The sequence below is a fragment of the Pinus tabuliformis genome, chromosome 8 (genome assembly GCF_031772625.1).
Source record: "Pinus tabuliformis cultivar Carrire ecotype Pingquan chromosome 8, CPIR1, whole genome shotgun sequence".
NCBI lineage: Eukaryota > Viridiplantae > Streptophyta > Pinopsida > Pinales > Pinaceae > Pinus > Pinus tabuliformis.
In genome coordinates this window covers 1,497,137,478-1,497,164,872 of record NC_142294.1, presented here as the reverse complement: position 1 = coordinate 1,497,164,872, position 27,395 = coordinate 1,497,137,478, and the positions used below count along the sequence as shown (strand labels likewise).

General features: G+C 36.2%; 1 protein-coding gene across 1 annotated transcript in view; it reads right to left on the bottom strand.

Annotated features, from left to right (window-relative positions):
* Positions 1–1,410: 1,410 nt before the first annotated feature.
* The window catches only part of LOC149241497 (calcium-transporting ATPase 8, plasma membrane-type-like), a 163,298-nt gene continuing 137,313 nt past the window's right edge, over positions 1,411–27,395 (bottom strand). Inside the window, exons 18-28 of the mRNA XM_089370565.1 lie at positions 26,904–27,068; positions 26,656–26,772; positions 26,431–26,529; positions 26,193–26,330; positions 25,956–26,056; positions 3,298–3,343; positions 3,017–3,151; positions 2,736–2,843; positions 2,212–2,303; positions 1,963–2,042; positions 1,411–1,788 (exon numbers count right to left, since the gene is read on the bottom strand). Coding sequence (XP_089226691.1) covers positions 1,718–1,788; positions 1,963–2,042; positions 2,212–2,303; positions 2,736–2,843; positions 3,017–3,151; positions 3,298–3,343; positions 25,956–26,056; positions 26,193–26,330; positions 26,431–26,529; positions 26,656–26,772; positions 26,904–27,068 — 1,152 coding nt within the window. The 3' untranslated portion in view covers positions 1,411–1,717. The remainder of the gene's footprint in view (positions 1,789–1,962; positions 2,043–2,211; positions 2,304–2,735; positions 2,844–3,016; positions 3,152–3,297; positions 3,344–25,955; positions 26,057–26,192; positions 26,331–26,430; positions 26,530–26,655; positions 26,773–26,903; positions 27,069–27,395) is intronic.

Genomic DNA, 27,395 nt, shown 5'->3' with positions numbered 1-27,395 from the left:
TTATGTTACATATTTCTTCCTCTGTGCAAAGAGGGAATCACAAAAAAAACTCTGCTGCTCTCACAAATTTTCCACTGCTGTGGATACTACAAAATTAATTTCATGAAACTCCTGTATATTAACAATACCCTGTAACTATTACAGCCCCTGTTCCATTATATTCTCGCACTGTTGTGCGTTCTGTGCTTATAGGAAGAAGAACAAAAAAAACTACATAAAAAAAAACTACCGCACGTCAACATACATAACAATATAAAGAAAACATATAAAAAAAACATATGTGGGACGTATGCCCATAACTATATTAACTATATGCCCATAACTAAAATTAAAGCCTCCACCTAATATCTACGAAGAAAACATTAAATTCCATAAATTCTTCTACGGCGGTCAACGCATAAGTTTTTTTTACTCCACGCAAAAACTTGATTTGACGCGGGCGGAGGGAAACTTTGGAAAGTCAACGGCTGAGATTATGCATCTAGATCGCTGAGCTGATCCGACGTGGTTCGCACACCATCCTCCAGCAAACCAAACGAACTTTACTGTCTGGGGAAAGTGGTTTTGGGCGTCGTACAAGAGACGCGTGGCAGCATGTGAATGTGTTCGGAGCCTCAGCTACGGATACCGCCTTTGGTGAATGGCAGTGCGGGGAGACCGGGTGGTTTTCCTGAACCACCGCGCGCTGTAAAATTACAAATTTAACATTTTGCTCATGTTGTTGCTCTCTCAGGAGTCTTATGCAAAACTAGCCTATCCTCTCAGGCTAAGCTCTGATACCATGACAACAATTAAAGAGAACAAAATGTTGAAGCAAAAGACTGCTTTTCTCAGTATTACAATTCAGTTAAATAAAATTACATTAAAAACATTAGTAATAAATGACTAGAGTGAAATTTGACTAAACTAAACTTAATTGAAACGAACTGAACCACTTAGAAATAGTTTTGACACCCAACAAGTAGTTGGAATTAGATTTTCCCTCTCTCTACCGACTTGATTGGCATCATTACATTCGCAGTTTCGGCCACCTCTTAATCGAAATATCTTCGTTTCATGTCCTTCAAGAGTTTGTTTTTGGGTTCATGACGTGCTCTTCTAGAATGCTAACAGTCTGGTAATTTTTAGGTTTTGGCAATCCGCACTTGGCATTTCGCATTTCGCTTTTATAGTAGCAATGTAATTTAGTGTCTCAGGTCATATTCAGTAACATCTCCAGCAGACATTTAGCATTACTCTGTTTCTTGTTACATTACAAGTCCGCTAATCTCTGAGTTTTTGTGTTGATTTCAGGATATTGGGGACAACAGAAAGTGCATATGCAACTACTTTTGTTTTCTTAACGAAAGATAGTTGTTTTTTACTCTTGAAAAAAAACCAGGATCTGAACAAATATAAAGAATGCTGGAATAATATTTTTTTGCAACATGTTGACAGGCAAGCAAACAGGAGCTCCGACGAATTGTGGTCTGCATGAACTGTCAAAAAATAGAAGCCGGAGTATCCAATATACAATTTTAGCACAACTATCCTCCAAAATAGGTTTCTACTAAATTGTCCAGACTACTTATCTGCTCCCATCTTTACAAGAAAAGCTGACATCTCCAGAGTATATCTAGAAGTGGCGTTCAGATCTATCTGCCTCATTTTGGTCCTCGTGCACTTCATTATCTCGCGGCGATGTAATATCCGCGAAAAAATTATTGATAACGTGCTCTCATATTATTTCAACATGAGGACTTTGCACTCTATTCACTTCAGCTCTTCTGCCGGAATTTGACCTGTGTTCTGCCAGAAAAATTCAATGAGCCATTCAGGCTCTCAACCTAAAATATATTAAATATATTTATTTAAATCAAGCAATCTACACAGAACATCAACGAGTGAAATTACGAGAATTTTGTCATCAAATAATGATACAACTATAGCCTTACTGAGATCTAGGCCGGCGTAATGAGTTACCTGAAGAAGATTTCTTTCGACCGAGGTAATCCAAGATTGTAGCCACAGGAATGAATTTTGCAATGGCCGCCAGAGGCCAACTGTCTCACAAATTTACACGAAGTTATTATTTTATTTAAAGTCAATCTGTCTCACAAATTTACACAAAGTTATTATTTAAAGTCAATCAATCTACAAGAATGGAAGAGCACATGAAAGCAATGAAATACCCATCAATTACAACATAAACAAGGGGTTCAGATTTCAAACCTTATAAAACCAATTACAATACAGAGAATCCATTTTTTCCAGTCCAAGGGAGTAGTTGATGCAAATTTCCCAGCAAACTCAACCATCAAAACCTGCAAATCAATACAACTTTTTGGTAAAGCTTATAAGAGTAACAAAATAAAATGAAAGACCAACATAATTCAATGTTTAAGTATTTAGGTGAATTCTAAATTTGATGTTGGTTTGGTAACACACTGCGTCAAATGCCTGCCCCATCCTTAGTTTCAAGCAATTGGCCTACCAAGGGTTTGTTAGCAAATTATTATGAAAGAACAGCCATCAACACCACTAGCATAGATCTATCTAACATAAGCCTAGAGGGATCCAATTTGTTCACGTACAAATTTTTAATTTTTTTAATTTTTAGATTTTTAAATTTTTTTATTTTGGGGGAGATGAGCAAAATTTCAACTTTAATGATGGACGAACAAGGTTACACATCATACTGGACTGTAAAGTGAGCCTCTAAGCTTAATAACATTGCGAATTAAATTGCTTCTTACCTGAAGAACAAGCGTAATGCTTATTATTCCGATGAACAAATAGCTTGAAAATAGTCCTTCAAAGATGTTCTTCTGATCTGGTTTCCTTGAATTGAATTCATTGAATATCTGCTAATGTTACCATTTAAAAACAATCAAACCAACGTAATAAAACAAGTAAAATCATGGATTTCTGTTTGGACAAGCTATTTCAAGAAAGAGATTATCCTTTTGGAACATCTGCAGAAAGAAAAACACTGAAAGCAAAGAAACACTATTAAGAATTGAATCTGTGAACTTACTTGGCAAAATACAAAGGCATTAAAAATTACAGTGTTTCTCACTTTGTCTGCACGGCCTGTACTATCATGCTTCAACTTTAAAATGTCATTCCCCTTAAATGTGAATATAAGGAGGACTGTAACTTGGAACAAAGCCTGCAATTTTTCAAGAGCCATCAATGCATCTTAAAATTCTTTACTAACTATTATGATCTGAGATAATACTTGAATCTTTTTCACTATTATGTTTCGAAATAATACTGGATTTCTTATTCACAACCCAAAGGCAAGTGAATACATACCTGTGCTATAACATTTCTCCACATATTCTTTGTGATGAGGGGTGCCCTGCAATCAATATGTAAAGAATGGTGACAATTTGGGAATGCCAGTGTTTTCACCCTTGAAGTCAACGTCTATGGCGTAAACATCGAACCATTACAATAAAATTGCAGCATATATTTTCTTTATATATCGCATCTAATCATCTTCCCCAACAGAGAACATAACATCTTGGAAACTCTTGAATAAATATTTTTCCTTCAACTACAAGAATATCCAGAATTGCATGCATGTTGTATTAAAAATTTCTAAACATAAATATCTGCATTCTAATATAAATACAGCTACGATGCTGGCATTAAATATTCTGCATAGAAAACATAGTGATTAACAATAAAAATACAAGCCATTCAAGGCTAGTACTCGCTAAACTATTCATTTTATTCCGAGTTTATAGAGCATTGACCCATTATAACGAACCCACACAAATGTTAAATACGCAGAGTAATTGGTGAGCTTCCAACCTGCAAATTTTCCACCGCAGTGGATGAATTACTAGAACTCACTAGAGTGATTGGACTCCTTACGACGGAGTTTAACTCCTATAGTTTGTAACCATTTGTGAAGGTTTTAATTCCACATTTTCCACTGCAGTGTAACTCACGTGTAATTTTATTATTATTATTTCATTTATGCTGTCTTACTTGCCATGGCTCTGGTGCGAGATAACCTCATACCATTGCCATTTTTCACAGTGGTAAGGTTGGATGCTTGATGTGAAAACCCTCAGTCTTTCCATTGAATGAGGTACTCATTTATTTCTCTACCCCTAAGAAACCAGGTAAGCGCGGCATGTATCCTATGGGTTCTATGTAGCAGAAGCAAACTATTTGGCACATCCAATACACAAGACATTTTTATTTTGATATGGCTGCTAGAATATCAGCTGTAATTTATGTTTGTGCTTTTCTTTAAGAATTTTAAAGGTTGTTCGTAGAACTATTTGATCAATTTCTTGGAATAGTTTTTTCACAACCACCTTTACCAAGACAGTACTTCATGCAGTTTTATGCTATTGTCTATTGTCAGATTATCTTGGGGAATGTTTAGCATGTTCTTTCATTTTTATGTGATTCTTATTATTGTTGTTCGTGTATAATAAGGATCATGGTGATTTAAAATATTGTTTTGTTTTTGTTTTTTTTTATGCGATTCACAAAATAGGAGATTGGTCGTGGCTACATTTTGGCCCCTGAGCAAACTCTAGCCTCAAAAACATAAAGAAAAATTAACAAATAATCTATTTAAAATATGGTTATATAATATATGAAATTAAAAAATTATTATTTTTATAATTATATTATAATTTTATAATATAAAAAAATGATAAATTTAATTATTAAGGAAATTTTAACATAAAAATAAACGTCCAAACAAAAAATATATTAATAAAAATAACTTTAAAAAATAAAAAAAAATTAAAAATAATAATATGAAATTAAAATGTTCGTTGTTAATTATAAATTTAAGAATTCCAAAAATTTGGTATATTTCTTTGGACAAACATATCTATTATTTCAATGGCTTTTGTGGTTGATATGGTTCTCCTAGATGGGCATATTTCCAGAGTTTAGCTATACTAACCAAAATATTATCATTTCCACTTTTGAAAAAAAATCTATAATAATTACTATTAGTATTTCTGACTACTTTAATTTATTATTGGTAAAAATTGAATAAAACTTAAAAATCATTATGTTTTGGCCCTTCTTGCTAAATTTCATCTCATTAAATTCTAGTCTATCTAATGTTAAAGTTTTGACCCTTATATCTTTCACTTCTTTGACCATTGTCGTCATTCTTGTTAAATTTCATCTCATTAAACTTTAACCTAATGTTAATGTTTTGGCCCTTGCATCTTTCACCTCTTTGACCATTGTCGTCATTCTTGTTAAATTTCATCGAACTAAACTCTAATCAATTGTTAAATCTCAAAACTTGGAGCATCACAATGGGCGATATTTATTTTATTTAATGTACCAAAAGATACCCAAATTCTATAGGTTTCTTATTATTGTTAAATCTCAAAACTTGGAGCATCACAGTGGGTGATATTTATTTTATTTAATGCACCAAAAGGATACCCAAATTCTATAGGTTTCTTATTTTCTCATTTTATTTAGGATTTTATAATATTAGGGCCAACTGTCCTTATTCCAGAGGAATCTGGACTGACCAGTTAATAATATATTTTGAGGTGAGCTTTTGTAAATGTTGGCAAGTGTTTAGCTTAGCTGTAAGGTAGTTTTGGACAGTCCAATTTTCTCTCTATTTAGATATTTTCTCTTTATTTTTAAAAATTGGGTTGATGTACATAAAGTCATATAGCTCCCTAGGGAAATTTTGGAGGAAGCATTAGGACATGTGGTTTGTAGGTTTTCATAACCTTTGTGTACATAATTTTTTGAGTAATGAAAGATTAGGAGATTACGAAATGCTTCTGAGTATGTGTGAGTTTTTTTTGCTTAAATTTTGTGTTCAAATTTTATTGATTGAGTTGAGAGGTTCATTCTACAATACTACAGCCTAGTATGATGTGTAACGTTGTCAATTCGTTATCAAAATTGAATTGAAAATTTTCTCATATCTACAAAAATAAAAATTATGAAATATCTAAAAAAAATTAATACAAAACATTTAAATAATATCTATACATAAAAAAATTACAGCTGAAAAATTTAAATCTCTTTAGTCTTAGATCTATATTTAAAATAAATTTATGCTAATTTATAACTTAATATGAAAGCATAAAATCATCTCGACCACGCGTATTGTTAAAGAATCGATAAGGAAGCATATCAAATACGAAACCCGAGTGGACGGGTGGCGGTGTTTATGCGATGTTCTGAGCAAAAGGAATGAGTTACCTGATGGCATTGCATAGTTTACTTCATATTCTATAGATATCTGAATTCATAGTTTCAATACAGTCCTTGTGGTTTGTCTCAGTGGATTGTAACTCCGCACCGAGTAAATTTCTAACGTTGTGACCAGGATGGTAGTCGAGTCCTTTTACTAATAGCAAAGCGTGGTAAGTGTCTAGTTGATACTTGAAAGTCCATGCAGTTGGCCCCACACCCCGAGTTGTTACCACAAGGGCCCACAACGACCCTTATACACATACCTAAAGTTGGTCACAAAGCCATTAAACCGAGATTTTAAAATGATTATCGTCATCTTGGATTTGGACCGCGCAACCAAGGAATGGAGAAAGGTCTTCAGTCGAGAATTTTTGACCTTATAGTTTTGGCTTTCGCACTCAGTTTTGGAAAGCACCAGCGAGGAATAAGAAAAGGAATGGCCACCGTCACAACGAGGGAAGAGTCTTGAAAAAAAATAGAAATAGCAGGCCAACGAAGGGTCTGCAATCAACTTCATAAGCAATTATAAAAATGTCAAATATTTACAACACAAAACATTGAAGGGAGAATTATAGAGGGCATACACAACATATAAAGAGACCGCGTAAAAAGAGGTTAGATCAAACCAATGGTTAATATATGATAGATCTATTAATAAACGGTTAATGGTTAATAGATTTATGTAAAGTTAGATTTGAATATTATATCAACATGGTAAATTTGCATCAACAATCACATTTCTTTCTATTATTGTGAAGAGAATATTGTATAGTTATAAATAACTTCTCACAAGCTCATAGTACAAACTACTCTAAACAAAACACATTGGAAATCTAGTAAACCATGACTAGCTATTCACCCTCCTCTTTAATAGAATAAGTGGAAAAGGGAGTTTACAACTCAAGGTCGAAACCCTAGCTTCTAAAATGGAGAAATCCACCTTGGAAAGCTTGAATACAAACACTAAGAGAATGTGCCCACCCAGAAGGATAATCATTGGAAATTAATGTTCCTATAATGTGCCTAGATCCTAATATGAGACACATTACTGCTAATTTGATGACTATGATACAAATAAAAAATTGGAAACATGTAGAACATAACATAAATATGCTCATGCAACTATCAACGATGTTTAAAATTGTGAATGCATTAATAAAACACAACAACATTCAATCATATAGAACATGAATTAGAAAAGGTGTTCATATATAATGTAAAAATTATAAATTAAAATAGTGATCAAACACTTGTTTTATAATTTTTTTACACAACTTTGTAGATATCAATTGCTCCACCCAACCATAGGTGTTGTTGCACAAATTCCCTCTACAAAAAGTCACCCTCGAGCTAGGGTTTTGATTCCACAAAGGCAAACATCTCTTATGTGTGTTTATATTCTACTCACACAACCAAATACCTAGTAAAAACATAGTGACATGACTCCTACAAAAATTACAACCACCAAATCTACTCCCCAGTACAACCCAAGGGATGAGACTTCCTTCTATCCACCACAATACCTTAGAGAATCTCCATCCCTTCCAAGGCCTAGCACTAACTCGATACGAATCTCTCAACTTGGGGCTCTAGGAAATCCAACTATTATGGGAGTGTTCAAAACAACCTTTACATGGGATTTTGGGTAATTTCCTAGTGATAACTCCTCATAAGCATTCAAACCGAGTATTTAGTATCAATCCCAGCTCTAAAAAATTATCTTCAACACACATTATGATTGCAACCTCTGTAGCACCAAAAACTTTGTTTTCCTTCCTTTCTTGTTGCCTACAAAAATTGCACACATATTGTACTCAAAATTTTCCTTTAACTTCTTTCACCATGCTTTCTTGACTCTGACTACACCCCAAAGATGATTTTACTTAGTCTGTGCTATCATAACTAAGTGAGATGACTTTCCCCCAACTTCTTACATGACTTCAATAACTATGTGAGATGGATCTTTGACCAACCTCGCACATGCATTCAATGATTGGATTTCAATAAGTCAAACGAGGATCATATGTAATGACATATTACTTAGGAAAATGGCATGATATTCTATACATGTGGGATTATCCTTTGGACCCCATTTTCATCCTCCTCTAATGTGGAATCTTAGTGCCTTATGATGTTATCCATGTCCATCTATGGATGGAAGTGTATTTCATTTTATCATTTTCCATCTCCAATATATACATATTAGGACCTCAACCATTCATAACATATACAATTATACATTGCTAACATGGTAATAAAAGTGGGGCTATTACAATTCATCATGTGTAAGAAATCCTCCCAAAATAGTGCACACCTCATGTAATATAAATATGTATGTACATTCCAACTCATGCTAGGCATGCTCCTCCATGTAACTATTCAAGTAATGCATCCCCATATCTACCAGGAATAGGTAGGCATATGCCAACATGTGTCAAGCATACTTATAGACATGAATAACACACTTCTATATGTAATTACTCATGTAGTGTTCCTAACATGCTAAGAATAGGCACCAAATACCAACATATACCCAACACACTACTCCATGTGGCCTAGTACACCCCTCTATGTAACTATTCAAGTCAGTGTGATCTCTAAGCAATTTAGAAGATATTTATGGTGGTGTGATCTTTCTAAAATTCGAACACTCGACTTCTAAAGATGAATTAAGAATTGATCCTCACATAGGTTCTAAACAACTAGGTAAACTAATAGTTCCTCTTTATGAGGAACATGTTCTCCAATGAACCAAGGTACTCTCAACATCTCAAACCTCCCTTATAATATTAGTGGCTTGATAAAAATTTTGGCCATGTTTACATTTGAAGTCATAGAAACTAAGATATCTTCTCCCTCTTGAACTTTCAATTTTTCATAATATTCAAGGTATACTTCCCTTGCTCAAGGAAGAATTCATCAACAACCTACCAAAATTCTAGTCCTAATAGTAGACCATTGTCCTCCGAGTCAAGGTGACAAGCCAATTCCATCTCACACCAAAAAATGAGTTGTTCAAACCTTCTTGTAGTGATAAAATCATCTACATATATGCTAAGACAAGTGGATCAAATTTTAAAAAAGAGAAAAAAAAGATATACCATGAAAAAAATTGGATAAACCCAATTTGAGTAAAACACTCATTAATCTTGAAATATACAAATTGTTGTGAATGTGTCAGCGCATAATAGGCATTCATTAACCTCCAAACATGGGTATTTCACCTGTGTTCCTCAAAATGTTTATGACTAAATAAAAAGCCTTATCATGGTCAACCCCCTCCTTTTTGTGAAAATATTTTCATAACAAACTTGTACAAGTGCTCTCATCAACTATATGTTTGGAATTAATCACTAATTCCATAGAAGGTTTTGGAACTATCTCTAGAGCATCATTCTTGTGTATGGTGTTGTACTTCCTGATCATGGCATCACACCATACATTTTCTAGATACAACTCCTACAAGCTAGAAGGCTTTATCTCAAGGATGGAAGACAATAGTGCAACATAAGTAGGAAACTTGTTAGGTGGTTGATTGACCTAAAATGTAAATTTAGGTGCTCCCACTTATTCCTATTCATCCTACAATGTTTGGGTAATCCACATCGATTTCTTGGCTAAACCCAAGGATAACGAGGCTTGTGTTCCTCGACTAAAAAATTTCTAATCTGAATATAATTTCTCCTTCAACTTCAGATCAAATTTTGGGATGGAAAGCATTTCCCCTCCATAGTCCCATATGTAACCAACATTGTGGACTTATTTTTCCAATGATGGAAGAAAAGAAGATCCCTAGGGGATTGTGAAGTAGATAAAGGAATATATTCTTGTGTTATATAGGGTAATAGAGGAGTGTTCCATAGATAATTAATGTTTATATGAGGCCTTGAAGTGCTCAAAGTGAGTAGATTGGATTTGTAACATAGAGGCTTCACCTTTCTGAACAATATCTTATCGCATTCATTCATAAAGGGGGTTGTAAAATTGTGAAAAATAGAGTCAATATATTCTAGGTATTGGTGTGTTGTGATGGATATTGGGTAGGGGTTTTATAGGTATTTCGGGGTATAAAAAAGGTATTCGACAAAAATAAGGGATTCTATTAAAAATAGGGATTATTTTTATTAGAAAGATGTATTGGGAGGGGTGTTGAACAAAAGGATTTTGGGAGTTTTTTTATCAATTTATAGTGACATTAGAGGTATTTTTAATATCCTGTGAATGTGGGTTCTAAGACATAGGTTGATTGAGTGGAGACCCCATGATTTGTGATGAGAGAAATAGGTGGGAACTAGATTAAATTTTTCTTGGTTGAGCCCAACTAGATTATGCTTGAAAAGTCACTCCAAAATGCACAACTACTTAGCACAAAGGCCCTTGAATGACCTTGTTTCATCCACTATAATCTTGAATATTTCAATAGAAAAATACCAAGTGAGATACTTGAAGCTTGTTTATCACATCTTTTGATTCATTTAAATCTTTCATAATTTCCCTATATTAAATTAGTACTAGAATTTGAGTTCAATTTTCATGATGAATACCAAACATGGATCACGTACTTGTATAGTTGGAGTTTAGAAATGTAGAACCTATTACACTTCATATTGTTTGAAGTTGCACATTATGATTTTCATCACATTTGATTGGTCCTGTAGTTGGTGACTATGGAGCTTTTGGAAGGATTTGGGGTACCTAACTTCATGGAGTATCTTCTCTTCTTCATACCAGTTTATTTCATGGAGATATTTGGTGGCGGAAACTCATTTATTTATGGTGGATGGCCATCTAGTGCTTTAGTATTACTTTCATATATTCGCTTGATGGATCATTCTTTTGCCTTATTAATGCTTTCTACTTCATGTGTCATATATTGTTGGAGCATCCTAGTAACTATGTATGATGGTGTTATGCTATTGGTTTGTTACTAGGAGGGGCTGTTTTACATGGTCTTGTTTTGTTGAGTATATGGTGGAGCATAATGCACATAACACTAGGAGCTAGCACTTTTCTTACATTTCTCTTCCTATGGTATTGGATGTACTGTGATGATACACTTCTCCTTGGTGGGAATATTCATTTGATAATGATGGTACCCTTATTGATGTATATTGTTTCATATGAGGGCAGAGAGTGGGGGAATGGTAATAGCATGATGATCTAACCTTTCTAAGAGTTAATGATGTAATAGTCCCATGATGGACACATTTCTTACATTCAACCCTCGGTTGAGTCTAATGTTTTATTCTTATCTTAGTACCATGGTGGGGCTTTGCTAGGAGATACAACTCATTTTACATAGTACAATAATTTGATAGAGCGCACCGCTTCATTGGCACACATGTTGAGGAAAATCATATCTTTTATTATTATTTTGCTTATGTAGAGGGGCCATCCCCTTAGACTTGAAAATTTGTTCGGTTCCTCGTTGACTTGGTGAGAAGATAAGGTTTTTGATTCCTTAATTTCATTGGATGTATACAGCTGCACAAGCTTTGATGAATTGTAACCATCTTGGATCATATTTTACTATTTACTAAAAGAGTTGACATGGCCAACTTTGAGGTCATTGCACATATAAGGAATCACCCTTGAAGAATATTCTATTCTTGGATATTTTGAAAGGTTTCAAGACCTTTGACCAACATTGTGTGGAGCAATCCAATTCTTTGGTACCCTTTCACACCTTTCTATGGATTTTGGTGGTGGAATCCCTGACTCTAGTTCACATGTGTGAGGAGGTTGGCACACTTTTCTAGGGTGCATATCTATGGAATTAATTGAACACTAATAATTAATTATTATATTGTTGTTGACTCCTTCCTTGCACATATTTGGAGTGTCGTTATCCATTGAAGGATGCTCTATCGATTTTGCTAGAAGGAAACCCTTTCCCTAGTTGCTATCTTTGACATATGGTCAACTCTCTTCTTAATGGAATGCCTAGCCTTATGGAGCCTTTATTGCACACTTATTCATGCATCAGTTGGAGCAACCCACCTTGGGATTCAAACATGGAGGATTATTATTGCACACATGTTCATGGACCGCATGGACCACCTATTCTATTTTGAGGAGGTGGTTGAGGAGTGTTTTTGTGGAGGGATTATTATATTGTTTTCTTCATTCATGCATCTTGGAGAGCACACATGGTGACTTCTTCCAAGTGGACCATGTTAATATAGTCTTGATTATGTATCTTAAATGACACACTATTGAGGCATTATTTTATAATTTGAGGGAGAAATTTACATGATCAACCACTTATTTAGAGGATGTTCCCCACCTTCTTGAGCTATTTTTGGAGAATGTTTCTTAACTACTCCACTATTTTATTATTCTTTGACTTTCATGGACTTAGTTAGAAATTATTTTATTTTAATGTAAAAGAGATGAAAATCTCTATATAAAACAAAGGAGATAACTCTCCATTCATATAAGATTTTGGATTAGGAGTGAAGTGATTGGGAAGGTTGGAGATGGAGAATAGGAGCTTAGAATGGAAGGTTGATTGGTTTTATTGCATATCATTCTTGAAGGCTTAATGAAGAAGTGAAGCGTTACATTTAATGATCTTCAATTGTTGTAAATTTGTTATAGAAACCTCTTGTTGTCATGCTAATGTGAAAGCAACTTTATTTGGGAGTAAATAAATGTGAGGAACCTACCCCTCAATTTATTTTCCATTTTGTTTCCACATTTTTTTTCTTCATGTACCAAACCTAGTTGTTGAATTGGAATAACAAGTAAGCGAATAAATCAACACCTTCATATTTTTGCAGTGAGTGGCAACCCTAGCTCTCCAAGAATAGCTTTCCACACTTATTTTCAACAAAAAATTCAAGGTGAATTGTGTCAAACCTAGTCCCTATTGCTTTGAGTATATAATTAAATGATGTTAACGTATCAACATTATTCTTTTCATCTATTAACATTGAATTGTTTTTTTTAGTTCGATTGGTGAGACATGTCCAATGGGATTGAACTTCCAATCACTTGAATACATAAGGCATTGCTAATATGCCTTTTGCCAATTATGCTACCACCCGCATACTATTAACATTGAATGTGTTAAATCAAGTCATTTCTTCCTTTATAATGCCTTTCAATGAAGTAATAATTGATTGTGCAAATTACCACTTACATTTATGAAATATCTCATTATTCCATCAACCAAGTAGATTGATAGGTATTGCCTCCCTATCACATTCATTTCATTTCCTTCCCATTTCTTTATTTTTCATATTCCTTTCCCCATTTTCATTTGCATATACTATACTATAAAAACCTTTATTTTATCAAGGAATATTTGTAATTTTCACCATGAACCTTTAATCCATAGCCTTTAATAATCCTACTTAAGGGAATCCCTCATTGTGTTGAAGAAAAGCCAACCTAAAGTGTGGGGAAGAGGTAATTAGTCAATAGTGGGAAGTCTTTCTAAGTTACAGAAAGTTGTCACTATCACCTTGGTCCTTGGGTGTTTACATTTTTGTGGGTGCTATTTTTTGTTGTAACAAACCAATATCTGATCAGCTAGTTAAAGATATGGGACCAATATCTTACCACATTCACTCATAAAGTGGATTTTAAACTTGTGAAAAATAGAGCCAATATATTGTAGGCATTTGGGGGATGTGTGGTGGGGGTTTATAAGTATTGGAGGTATAGTAAAAATAGAGGATATCTATAAAAAAATTGGGGTTACTTGTATTAAAAAGATTTATTACAAGAGGATTAAAAAAAAAGACTTTGAGAGTTTTTGTATCAATATCTAACGAGATTAGAGATATTATTTAATATCCCATGAACACAGATGCTATGGCACATATTAAATTAGTGGAGCCCACATAAGTTAAGGAGGATGCTCTTTTTCTCTACCTAAAGACTTAGATTTATTTATAAGTTAAAGCAATCCAAAGTACTTGAAATTTATCATGTCATCAATTTTAATTGTAATTGTAGATCAATTTTAAACATAATAATGATATTTTGCATTTTATGATTATAGAATTCATTTATGGACCATTATTATATATATTTATATATATGTATTTTTAAATATATTTTCATATTATCCCATTTTTATTAAATTAAATTAAAGAATTAACAAGTTTGTATAAAAAGTAATTCCTCAAATCTAATCTGATAATGTCCAAACCATGGGCAGAACAAATGTCACGCATAATGTGTGAATGCACAACAATGATGCACACCAATCCCCTAATTACTGTCAAAAAAACACCCTTGTCTTCCGTTACATCATCACTCCTGTTATGAGTCTACAACTACATCATTTCATGGTAATGAACAATTTTTTTATGCGCTAACACCTTTTCAACTTGTTATCTTTCTTAGTACACAATCCAAACCTTGCCGACTCCTTTGAAAGATATTTTTTAAAGGCCAAGAAAGCAAGTCAAAACACCATTACAAATCTCAAATTTTACCGATCGTCCAAATATGCTTTGAGACTTGAGACCTTGGTTTTATGTTATGAAACCAGCTCAAGAAAAAATAGAAAATATAGATCAACGCCTTAGAATTCAGCGTCTTCGAGGGGGCAACCTCCTTTACATTACATAAATGAACAATTCTTGGATGATACAAATGAAAAGACCTCCTTTCTATATATAGGAGTCTAAGGGGTTATAACATAATCAGAGTCGACATAACAATAATAATGTAAGGGCACAATAATAACGATAGTGGGCTTCTATGGGGCACAATAGTAACAATATGGGCACTACATGGGTACATCAATATAATAAGTGGGTTATACTAATAATAATAAGGGGTTACACTAGTAGTATAGGGGCCTAACATGCCCCTCTCCTTCAAAAAGCGTTGTCCTCAACACTTGAGTAGTTCTTGATGCTTCTGTATAAAATTCTTGTCCTCCCATGTGGAATATTCAACGGGTAAGTTCTTCCACTTGATGAGATACTCTGAAATTGATCGATTTCGTAGCTGTCGGGTTCTTGTTTCTGTGACTGCTCGAGGTTCCAATATGATTTTTCCTTCCTCTTCAATTTCTGGCAATATTGCTTGAATTGTGATCTTTTGCAACTTTTGAATAAGTAGCCATACTTCTTCGTCCTTCTTCCATTCATCCCTTGCTTCGTTTATCCAATTTGGTTGGATAATATAAATAGCACAAAACAATGCTTCCACATCCTCATCCTTGAAGAGTCTTCCAGTTCGGTAAGGTTGCCATTTTTTAAGTGCATGTAGTATTGCCAACATTTCCTTCTCATAAATAGCTTGCTTGAGATGTAGCAGTAAAAATACCCAATCACCTACATCAAAAAAATTTTCACTACGATGTTGATCTACCTGTTGTTTTGTTTGATTTTGCACCGAAGTGGCGTTATCCTTTAAAAGTTGGAGAACTTGTTGTTGATGCTTGATGTGATCTTTCTCTGCTTAAACCTTTTTCTTCTTGATATGTCCTTCTATCTTTTGAGGAGTGGTAATTTCTTCCAGTCCTTTACAAGATATGGTCGAATTCATTTCTTGATGCTCGATGTGATCTTTCACTTCTTGAACATTTTTCTTCTTGATGTGTCCTTCTATCTTGATAGTTTGAGGAGTGGTAATTTCGTCGATTGAATTACAAGATATGGTTGGATTCATTTCTTCTTTCTCGATGTGATATTTCACTTCTTGCACCTTTTTCTTCTTGATATGTCCTTCTATCTTGAGAGTTTTAGGAGTGGTAATTCTTGCCAATGCTTTACAAGATATGGTCTGATTCATTTCTTCTTTCTCTGGGGTGATGTCCTGGCGTATATCCTCTTGTTTTGATGTTTCTTGATCCTTTTCTTCTTCTTCTTCATATTCTATGTAAAATAATTTCTTCTCAACACACCTATGACCTTTAGTGCATTTGCTATCACAACTGTAATAAAGCCCTTTTTCTCTTTTTTCTTCCAATTGTTGTGGTGTAACCATTGTAGGTTGTGGAAGACTGGGAGAAACAACACTTCCATCTTTATAGTTGTGAGGGGTAGGCTTCAGGGTTTCCATAATTTTACTTTCCATTATGTCACAAAGCCCTTTTACTCTTTCCAATTGTTGTGGTGTTTCTCTAAAGAAGGTGTTGCTCTTTGTATCCTCATAATGTGCTATCATTTCCTCCATGAAAATTGACCACGTAACAAGTTTTTTACGAGAACAAAGCCCTTCATACCATAAAAATTGATCTGGTTCTAAATATCAAGATGAAATACGTACTTTTTGTAACAGTTGTACACCATGTAGATCAAAATATTGCTCCATCTGAAGTATCCAATTTACTGGATCCTTGCCATCAAACTTCCTCATCTTGCTTTTTCTTAATTTTAGGAGCTTGACCTTGAAATGACTGTAACTTTGTACTTTCAGATCTTTAAGTTCTGAAATTGTGAACTATAGTAGCCCTCTGCGTTCTCTTTCTAATGCCACCAGTCTTATCCAAATTGGATTCTCTAAGAAAGAGTTATGCACAATATCCCAAGATGACCTGATTATAGACCTTTCCAGAAGAGCGAAATTGTATGAAGTACCACGTGTCACTGTTTCAACCTTTGGATCTGAAAAATGCATACAAGAAACTACAGTCCGTCCTCTTTCTGTAACTTCTTACGAAATTTCAATCCGATCCCCAGAGAGAAAGTTATGACGATTTTCCCCAGGTCACCTGTTTTGAATGTAATTCAGGAGTCTACAAAAGACCAACTTCCTCCGATCATATCTCCGCAAATGTCGTTCTAAACGCTTTGAAATTCGGACCCAAGGTTCAGCGCGATTTCTTCTCAAATGGGTTTTTTTTGCGACTTCTGAAACATCACAGAAAAAACGTTATAGCGAAAATACCACGATGACCTGTTTGGAGCAGTGAAACCCTAGAATCAAAAGCTCTGATACCAAATGTTATGAAACCAGCTCAAGAAAAAATAGAAAAGATAGAACAACGCCTTAGAATTCAGCTTCTTCGAGGGGGCAACCTCCTTTACATTACATAAATGAACAATTCTTGGATGATACAAATGAAAAGACCTCCTTTCTATATATAGGAGTCTAAGGGGTTATAACATAATCAGAGCCGACATAACAATAATAATGTAAGGGCACAATAATAACGATAGTGGGCTTCTATGGGGCACAATAGTAACAATATGGGCACTACATGGGTACATCAATATAATAAGTGGGTTATACTAATAACAATAAGGGGTTACACTAGTAGTATAGGGGCCTAACATTTTAGCAGCTGTGATTGTATGTCTTCAAAACTTCATCCTTTTTCCTTTGCAATTAGTGGTTTTCTAATACACGATTAGCAAACACACTAATGCAATGTTATTCTCGTGCACTTTTGTGTCTTACTAGAACATCAAGTAAGTGATAGCACTCGGAAGACTCATCGAAGTGAGCTGAACATTTCATTCAACACATGACAATTTATACACTAGATTAGACGTAGAAACTACAATGACTTGTTATTTTTCAACTACTCTTGTTGACTTTGCCGATTTCCGCTGACTAGCTGTTATGGGAAAAGGTGTCAAGCGACGTAATTATTATAACAAACCTTCCCTTAATCACGACGACCTAAATTTTAAAGTGCATGTTGGTCTCAGCCTCAGCTAAGACTTACAACAGTACATAAAAAACACTTGATAAAGGGGCTTTCATATTTTGCTGTTGATTTCACACAACACAACTCTCTTTAGTGAACACGGTGTTGCAGACATTCCTATTTGCCAACACTCCACTGGACATTCTCTAATCTACGCCACACAGGCGTCATGGTCTTCATCAATAGACACTCAATTGTAGACACTCCTATTTGCGAACACTCCAATGGATACCCTCTGCGCCACACAGGCGTCACGGTCGACATACCCTTCTTCAGTGCACACTCAGTTGCATACACTCATATCTGCTAACACTCCACTAGATCTATGCCACACAAGCATTATGTTTGACATAATCTTCATCGACGGACACTCGGTTGTAGACACTCTTATCTGCCAACACTCCATTGGAATACTTTCTGCGCCACATAGGCATCACGGTTGACACAATCTTCATCAGTGAACACTCAGTTGCAGACACTCCTATCTGCCAACACTCCACTGGATCTATCTGTGCCACATAGGCGTCATGGTCTACACAATCTTCATCAACGGACACTCGGTTGCAGACAATCTTATATGCCAACACTTCACTAGATCTATGCCACACATACGTCACAATCTTCATCAGCAGACACTCGTTTGCAGATACTCCTATCTGCAAACACTCAACTAGATCTGCACCACACAAGTGTCACAATCTTCATCAGCGGACACTCGGTTGCAGACACTCTTATCTGCCAACACTCCACTGGATCTATCTACACCACACAGGCGTCACAATCTTCATCAGCGGACACTCGGTTGCAGAGATTCTTACTCCATTGGGTCACTCTCTGCGCCATACAAACGTCACGGGTAGCACAACCCTCTTCAGCGTAAACTCCACTGGAAACCACGCTCTCCAATAGCCTCAATGACAGGGCATACTCCACTTGCCCTTCACAACCACCGAGCCCTCCTCTCGCTCTTCACACCACAGAGCGGTCTTCACACCACAGAGCTCACCGCTCTGCACACCATCGAGCTTACAGCTTTGGTGCTGATAGAACTGGGGAGACTCATCGAAGCGAGGTTGAACATTTCATTCAACACATGACAATTTATACACCAGATTAGCCGTAAAAACTAGAACGAATATTATTATTTTTCAACTACGACTCCGCGGCTTACCGCCGACTAGCTGCCATGGAAACAGGCGTCGTGATTATTCTAACGGTAAGTAGTGTAACGAATTCGAATCATTTGAATCATGAAAAATAAAACTATATTACTCGTAGGAATTACTGATTGCATAAGATTGCGAACCCAATGGAGGAACGCTCAAAGCTTCTAAATCATCTTCAGAATTTCCTTATGGCTGCAACCTGATGAATTGCATGAGAAAACATTTTGCAGAATCACATTTCATTCTGTTGGGAATTTTCTGCTTAAATTCCAAAACAAAAGAATTTGAACACAACAGAGAATGATGCTCTATTTTGAACGCACAGGATCTTAGCACAGCGGAAACAACAAAAGAAATGTTTTGATGGAGAACAAGGTTTTCAACAACACACACAAAAATAACTTGTATTCATTAAAAGATTGGTGTTACAAAAGATTTGTCTTCCTCTATCAGAGGGATTACAACAACACTGTTGTGTTCTCTTTTCTTTACGCTGCTGTGCTCTAACTCTCATCCGCGCTCTCTCTCAGGAAAAAAAAAAAACTAAAACATTATATCCACCAGGTTATGCGTGAGAAGGTCAAAAATGTCCACCAACCACTTTAATTCTCTGATGGAGTCTCTGCTGCAGTCTGCTGCTTTGATGAACAAAAATTGATCTTTTCTGATATTCTGTTGTACTTCTCGAGTAGGTGGAGTGGAACTCCATAACTGATAAATGCGTTGAACTGCTCGAGGCAGGTCCTTTCCTTCTCGGCCATACTTTCATGTTAAATGTGGTTGTTGAGAAGTAATGGCGCAGAATGCTGAATCAGGCGTTCTTTCTTCTTTGGGAACACAAAACAGGTTAAGGCATAAAGACAGTATGACGGAGGCGTGTTCGAGGTGGGAATAAATAATGGCCGTTGGATTAAAAAAATGGACGGCAGAGATTAACTTGGCGAAGGTGCGATATGCGATAGCTGACGGGTTGCATCGCAACATCGCATCAGCGGGAGACAAAAATGAAAACAAAACTCATATGAGAGTTGCGATTTGCGATTTACGATCGCATCGCAGAATCGCAATCGGCAAAGAACAAAGAACGTAGAAGGGCAACAGGTCGTGAGCGCGATTTGTGATATGCGGTAATATCACATCGTCGAGTTCGGGAAAAAAATCAAGAGAACACACGGAGACAATGGTTATGAGTGTGATTTGCGATCTACGATGAGATCATGTCGCAAGGGAAAAATAGTGATGCAGTTGAAATTAACATTTCAACACTCTCCTTTAATTTCAACTGTTGGGTTATCAGTCATACCCAGACTTTTCCTCAAATACTCAAAACTTTTCTGTCCCAAAGGCTTGGTCAGAATGTCTGCAACCTGTTCCTGAGTTTTGCAATGTTGTAAAACAATTTCACCATCGTTCACCAATTCTCTTATGTAAAAGAACTTTGTATCAATGTGTTTCGTTCGCTTGTGAAACACAAAATTCTTGGATAATGCAATAGCTGAGCTATTGTCACAAAAAATTACCATTCCTTTTGCCTGCTCTTGGCCTAAGCTCCTTAACATTCTTCTCATCCAAACTGCTTGACATGCTGCTGCTATAGCTGCCACATATTCTGCCTCTGTTGTAGATAATGCTACAATAGGCTGTTCCTTAGAAGCCCACGAAATGGATTCTAAACCCATGTGAGAGAGATAATCGAATGTGCTTTTTCGATCATCTATACTTCCAGCCCAATCACTATCGGTGTATCCAACTAAATTTTAACTTTCTGAAAAAATATATAAGATGCCAAATCTTTTTGTACCTTTAACATACCTCAGATTCCTTTTTGCTGCCTACCAATGTGCTTCTTTCGGCCTCTCCATGAATATGGAAATTAAACTAACAGCAAACATAATATCCGTCCTAGTTGCAGTTAAATACATAAGGCTGCCAACTATGCTCTTGTACACGCTAGGATCAAAATCCTTGCTGCTGTCCTCTTTGCTGAGTTTTAATCCCATTACTGTGGGAGTGATTGCTGCCTTGCTGTCCTGCATGTTAAATCTACCCAACACTTCATTTACATATTTTGCCCGCGAAATAAAAATTCCATTTTCATTTTGATCTACTTCTATTCCTAAGAAGTATCTCAGCAAACCCATGTCAGTCATCTCAAATTCTTCTTTCATGACTGATTTGAAATTTTTAATGAGGTAGTCATCATTACCTGTAAAAATCACATCATCAACATACAACACTACAATTAAAATTTTACCATCCTTTTCTTTGATGTAGATGGTGGGTTATCCCTCACACTTTGCAAATTCATTTTCTAGTAGATGGGAATTTATTCTACTGTACCACGCTCTTGGCGCCTGCTTCAGCCCATAAAGAGCTTTCTTCAATCTGCACACTTTGTGTGCATGGCCTTTCTTTTCATAGCCTGGAGGTTGTTCAATGTAAACCTCTTCCATTAACACTCCATTTAGGAATGCTGACTTCACATCCATTTGGTAAACTTTCCACTTGTTTTGTGCTTCTATGGACAACACTGCTCTCACAGTTTCCATTCTAGCAACCGGTGCGAAAGTTTCCTCATAGTCTCTCCCATACTGCTGCTTGTATCCCTTGACAACTAGTCTTGCCTTGTGCCTTTCTATTTTTCCTTCAGCATTACTTTTGGTCTTGTAGACCCATTTAACTCCAATGACTTCTTTACCTTTTGGTAGCTCAACCAAATCCCATGTCTTGTTTCTTTCTATGGCATTGATCTCCTCATCCATAGCTTCTATCCATTTCTTATCTTTAATTACATCTTCGAAATGAATAGGGCCATCAACATGACAATACAAAGCAAACAAGGAATTCATTCCTTCATCATAAATATCACTTAAATTTATGAATTTCTTACCTCTTTCACTCGGTGTGCAAGTGCTTGAAGACACACTTGAATTTCCTCCTTGTGGTGTGCTTGGATAAGCACTTTCATTTCTCCTCAAGGGTGTCTCTTGCTGTTCTTGTGTTGGCACTGTTGTTTGGGGATGTATTTCAGCCATCTCTTCATCATCTTCATCATGAGACAAACAGTTTTTAACATTCATTGTTTTCTCTATGCTTCCATCCCAAGCTTCCTCCTCAATGAACTGAACATCTCTGCTCACAAAAAACTTCTTGGTGGATGGGATATACAACCTGTAAGCTTTGGATTCCTCACTGTAACCAATGAAAATACATTTCTCCCCTTTGCTGTCCAACTTCCTCCTTAGTTGATCTGGAATGTGTGCATAAGCCACACATCCAAAAACTTTCATGTGGGTGACTCCTTGCTTCCTCCCACTCCATGCTTCTTCCGGCACTTTGTTCATCATGACTTTTGTAGGACACCTATTCAAAATATATACTGCACAATGTACAGCTTTAGCCCAATAATCATTTGGCAAATTTTTTGCCTTTAGCATGTTCCTCGCCATATCCATGATGGTCCTATTCTTCCTTTCAGCTACTCCATTTTGCTGCGGAGTATACCTAGCTTTAAACTACTTATGAATTCCATTTTCTCTACAAAACGTAGAAATTCTTTGGAGATATACTCACCCCCTCTGTCATTTCTCAAAACTTTGATGCGCAGCCCACTTTGATTTTCCACAAGTGTTTTGAAATTTCGAAATTTTTCAAACACTTCACTTTTGTTCTTCAGAAAATAAGCCCAAGTTTTTCTTGTGAAATCATCAATGGATGTTAGTACATAAAGGCTACCTGCAAGTGATGGAGTTTGTATCGGTTCACATAAGTCTGAGTGGACAATCTCTAAGAGTGCCTTTGCCCTTATGCTTTTCCCAGATGGAAAACTTTCTCTATGTTGTTTCCCCAAGATACAACCTTCACAAAGGCTGTCCAGTTTCTCTATCAATGGTAATCCTCTTACCATTCCTTTTCTACTCAACAAGTTAAGACCTCCAAAGTTGACATGTCCAAATCTCAAGTGCCACAACCAATTTTCATCCTTTGGTTGGCTTCGGAAAGCCTCTTGGGTAACTGCTGCAATTTTTTTTTTTTTTCAAGTCTGCCCTTATTCTGAGAGGGAACATTATGTTCGTTGTCATCTTCACTTCAGCAATGCAGTGTTTGCTGGGTGGTCTATCCATGATGGTGCATGCATCATTCTCAAAGAAAACATTGTAACCCTTTTGAACAAGCTGACCAATACTCAAGAGGTTACATCTCATTCCAGGAACATAATTGACATCTCCTATGGTTTTCTTTTCACATTTCTTTGTAAATATTTTTACTTCTCCTTTCCCATAACAGAAATTTTACTATCAGTCCCAAGTGTGACTTGTGACTTCACACTCTGATCTAAAGCAGAAAACAAGGCTATGTTTCCTGTCATATGGTTGTTGCAACCAGAGTCTAGAAACCATATATCTTCACTGTTTGTCTCAGCCATGTTACAAGCTAAAAGCACATTATCTTGGCTAATATTTTCTCTAGTAATATTTGCACTAGATCTATTATTCATATCATGTTGTTTCTTCCTACATTCATTGGCATAATGCCCATATTTCTTACAATAATAACATTGGACATTGGATTTTTCATACCTTTGTCCTTGAGCATGATGTTGTTCACTTTGTTGGCTGCTGCTTAGGCCTTGGTTCTGATTTGGATTGTTGCCTCTTCCTTGAGCATTCACTAGACTGTTCCTTCCACCTCTGTTTTGGCTTCTGCCTCTTCCTCTCTTGTTTCCTCTGCCTTGACCTCTCCCTCTTCCAAATGACATCTGGGTCTTGAAGGCTTGCTCTAGAGATGAGTTTTCATTTCTACTCAACCTCTGCTCATGTGTTATCAGTGATGCATGAAGTTCATCAACTGAAAAGTTTGAGAGATCCTTTGTCTCTTCTATGGTGGTGACAATCACATGGCACTTTGAGGGTAAGCTCGTCAATAGTTTCTCCACAATCCTCCTTTCTTCAAGAACTTCTCCATGAGTCCTTATTTGTGTGACCAAACCAATCATATGTGTGAAGAATGAGTCAATATTGTCTGACTCCTTCATGCACAGGGTCTCAAAATCTTTCCTCAGCGATTGTAGTTTTGTTGTCTTCACTTTCTCCATGCCTTGATAGGCTGTCTTGAGAGTTTGCCATGCTTCTTTGGATTTCTTAGCTGCTGCTAACTTTGGAAACACGCTTCCATGCACTGCTTGATACAAGAAGAAGAGGGCTTTTGTATCCTTCTTCTTATAGCTCTTCAACAGATTCTTCTCTGCCTGAGTTAGATTATTAAACTCATTTTCATCTGCTGGTTCTCTAAAACCATCTTCAACTATTTCCCATAAGTCTTGGGAAGCAAACAAGGCTTTCATTGTTATTGCCCAATAGTCATAATTTTTGTCGTCAAATAGTGGGAGTTGCATACTCATGCTATTGCTGGTGCTGGTGCCAGCCATTTTTGCACTTTCAACTATACATCAAAATACAGTCAAGTATTTAAATAACTGGCTTGAGGAATACCTTGGATTTTTCACTGAGTCTTCACTCTACTGGAAAAGCTGCTGCAGCAAGAATCCTTCCTTCAGCTTCTTTGACAGCTTCAAAGAGCTTGGACAAGCTCCGATACCACTTGTTGGTAATTTTCTGCTTAAATTCCAAAACAAAAGAATTTGAACACAACAGAGAATGATGCTCTGTTTTGAACGCACAGGATCTTAGCATAGCGGAAACAACAAAAGAAATGTTTTGATGGAGAACAAGGTTTTCAACAACACAAACAAAAAGAACTTGTATTCATTAAAAGATTGTTGTTACAAAAGATTTGTCTTCCTCTATCAGAGGGATTACAACAACACTGCTGTGTTCTCCTTTTTTTACACTACTGTGTTCTGCACTGTTGTGCTCTAACTCTCATCCACGCTCTCTCAGATGCTGCAATCTACTGCTTTGATGAACAAAAACTGATCTTTTCTGAAATTCTATTGTACTTCTCGGGCAGGTGGAGTGGAATTTCATAACTGATAAATGCGTTGAACTGCTCGAGGCAGGTCCTTTCCTTCTCGGCCATACTTTCATGTTAAATGTGGTTGTTGAGAAGTAATGGCACATAATGCTGAATCAGGCGTTCTTTCTTCTTTGGGAACACAAAACAGGTTAAGGCATAAAGACAGTATGACAGAGACGTGTTCGAGGCGGGAATAAATAATGGTCGTTGGATTAAAAAATGGACAGCGAAGATTAACTTGGCGAAGGTGCGATATGCGATAACTGACGGGTTGCATCGCAACATCACATTAGCGGGAGACAAAAATGAAAACAAAACTCATATGAGAGTTGCGATTTGTGATTTGCGATTGCATTGCAGAATCACAATCGGCAAAAACAAAGAACGTAGAAGGGCAATAGGTCGTGAGCGCGATTTGCAATATGCGATAATATCGCATCATCGCGTTCGGGAAAAATTCAAGAAAACACATGGAGACAATGGTTATGAGTGCGATTTGCGATCTGCGATGAGATCACGTCGCAAGGGAAAAATAGTGCTTCAGTTGAAATTAACATTTCAACACATTCTATATTTTACCCCTTAAAAAATCGAAATCACAATTTTCAATATTCTCTACCAAGAATGATTATCCTATATGTAGTTCTTTGGGTGGCAGGAAGCAGTGTAACATAGTGAGTAATCAGATATTCAAATATAGAAAACTGAACATCTGAGATTGGATTTTGGATTTGAAACTTTTGCAGTTTTCTGCTTCAAAGGCATAGTTTTAATCTAGCTGTCATCTATATCGCATTAAGTGCATGCTTTATTGATATCATTACATATGTCCTGTGGGTTTGGTACACGCATCTAGGTTTTTCTTCATTATTATCGCCATATTCTCTATTTCAAAAGTTATTTACATTTGTAATAATTATATAGCTTTCAATCCAAGCATTTTCATATTTATCGTTGCAGCAGAGCAATTGTCCTTGATAATAATGCCTCACCTGCGATCTACAGGAGGCTGGTACATTAGGCGATCAGTCGGGGATTCAGTTGCCAATGCCAGAGCTCCAAGAGTATCCATGATAAGGTTGACCCAGAGAAGCTGCAGAAATGTAAGTTGGGCCCATGCCATGAGAATAAAAGGAATAGTGTAAGTAAGAAATGCAGGTTGGGGTCCAAGCCATGAGAATAAAAGGAACAGTCAGATCGACCACAGTTCTATTGAATTTGACACTAACCTGCACAGCAGTTAAAGGAACATCTCCGGATGAAACAGCAGAAACAAAGTTAATTGCAAGTGCTGCAACATTTACAGTGAGTTGAAACTGAATGAATTTTTGAATGTTTGCATACACTGAACGACCCCATCGCACCACCTGAAAACCATGGGAAAACAACTGTAAGGAATCTGTAACTTCTGAAAAAACCCACATAATTTTCAAGGACTAAAACAAACATCCATTGTCTGTGACAAACCTTCACAACTGAGGCAAAATTATCATCTAGAATAATGATATCTGAACTTTCCTTGGCAACTTCCGTTCCCTGGATACCCATGGAGAGACCTATGTCTGCCTAGATGCCAGATAACATATAAAATAAGTTCCATCAATATAACTTTATAGAACTGGAAATATTCGTGCAAAGGAAAAACTGGCATATATAAACAGGATTCCAGCATTATGAAACAAGAAAACCTACCTCTTTAAGTGCAGGTGCGTCATTCGTTCCATCTCCCGTGACCGCCACAATATGACCTCTTTTTCTCAGTGCTTGCACCAAGTGAAGTTTGTCTGTAGGTGAGGATCTTCCCATTACCTGCAGGCAAACAAAATGGTGTCCCCTCCCATTAGAATTTTCTTTTACAAGATTCTTTTGTATGCATACTTTTTTCCATTTTTACCCTTGTGCACGTCTTTTGGGGGCAGGATTGGTACACGCATACTCACACAGATTTTTTCCACAATTTCCACTCTCTGTTCTTCGGTGTAGCTGCGAAAAACCCTGCCTTCAATAATAGTTGGCGCTTCTGTAAGCTGTCCTACCTGGAGTATGCCACATTCAACAGCTATAGCTTTTGCTGTGTCAATGTTATCACCAGTCACCATGCGAACCTATAAAAAGTAATCAATAAGAAGACCACAAAATTAAGGTTGAACAAGTCAAATAAGCCATGCAAAACATTTCAAGCAAGCATGTTTCTTGAAACTCATAAATAACAGGCAGTTGAAAAGATGAAATGATATATGAACTTTTGTTGTGCATTTGATGTCACAGAATCTACACGATCAGCTGCAAACCATCTTCTATCATGAACCCCTATATAGTTAATACCATGAACTCATATTTCTGGTGATTTTACTGAACGAGACCAATATTTTATTGGTAGTGTAGAGATTAATTATTTGCTTGGTGAATACAAAAAAAACATGCCAATTTAG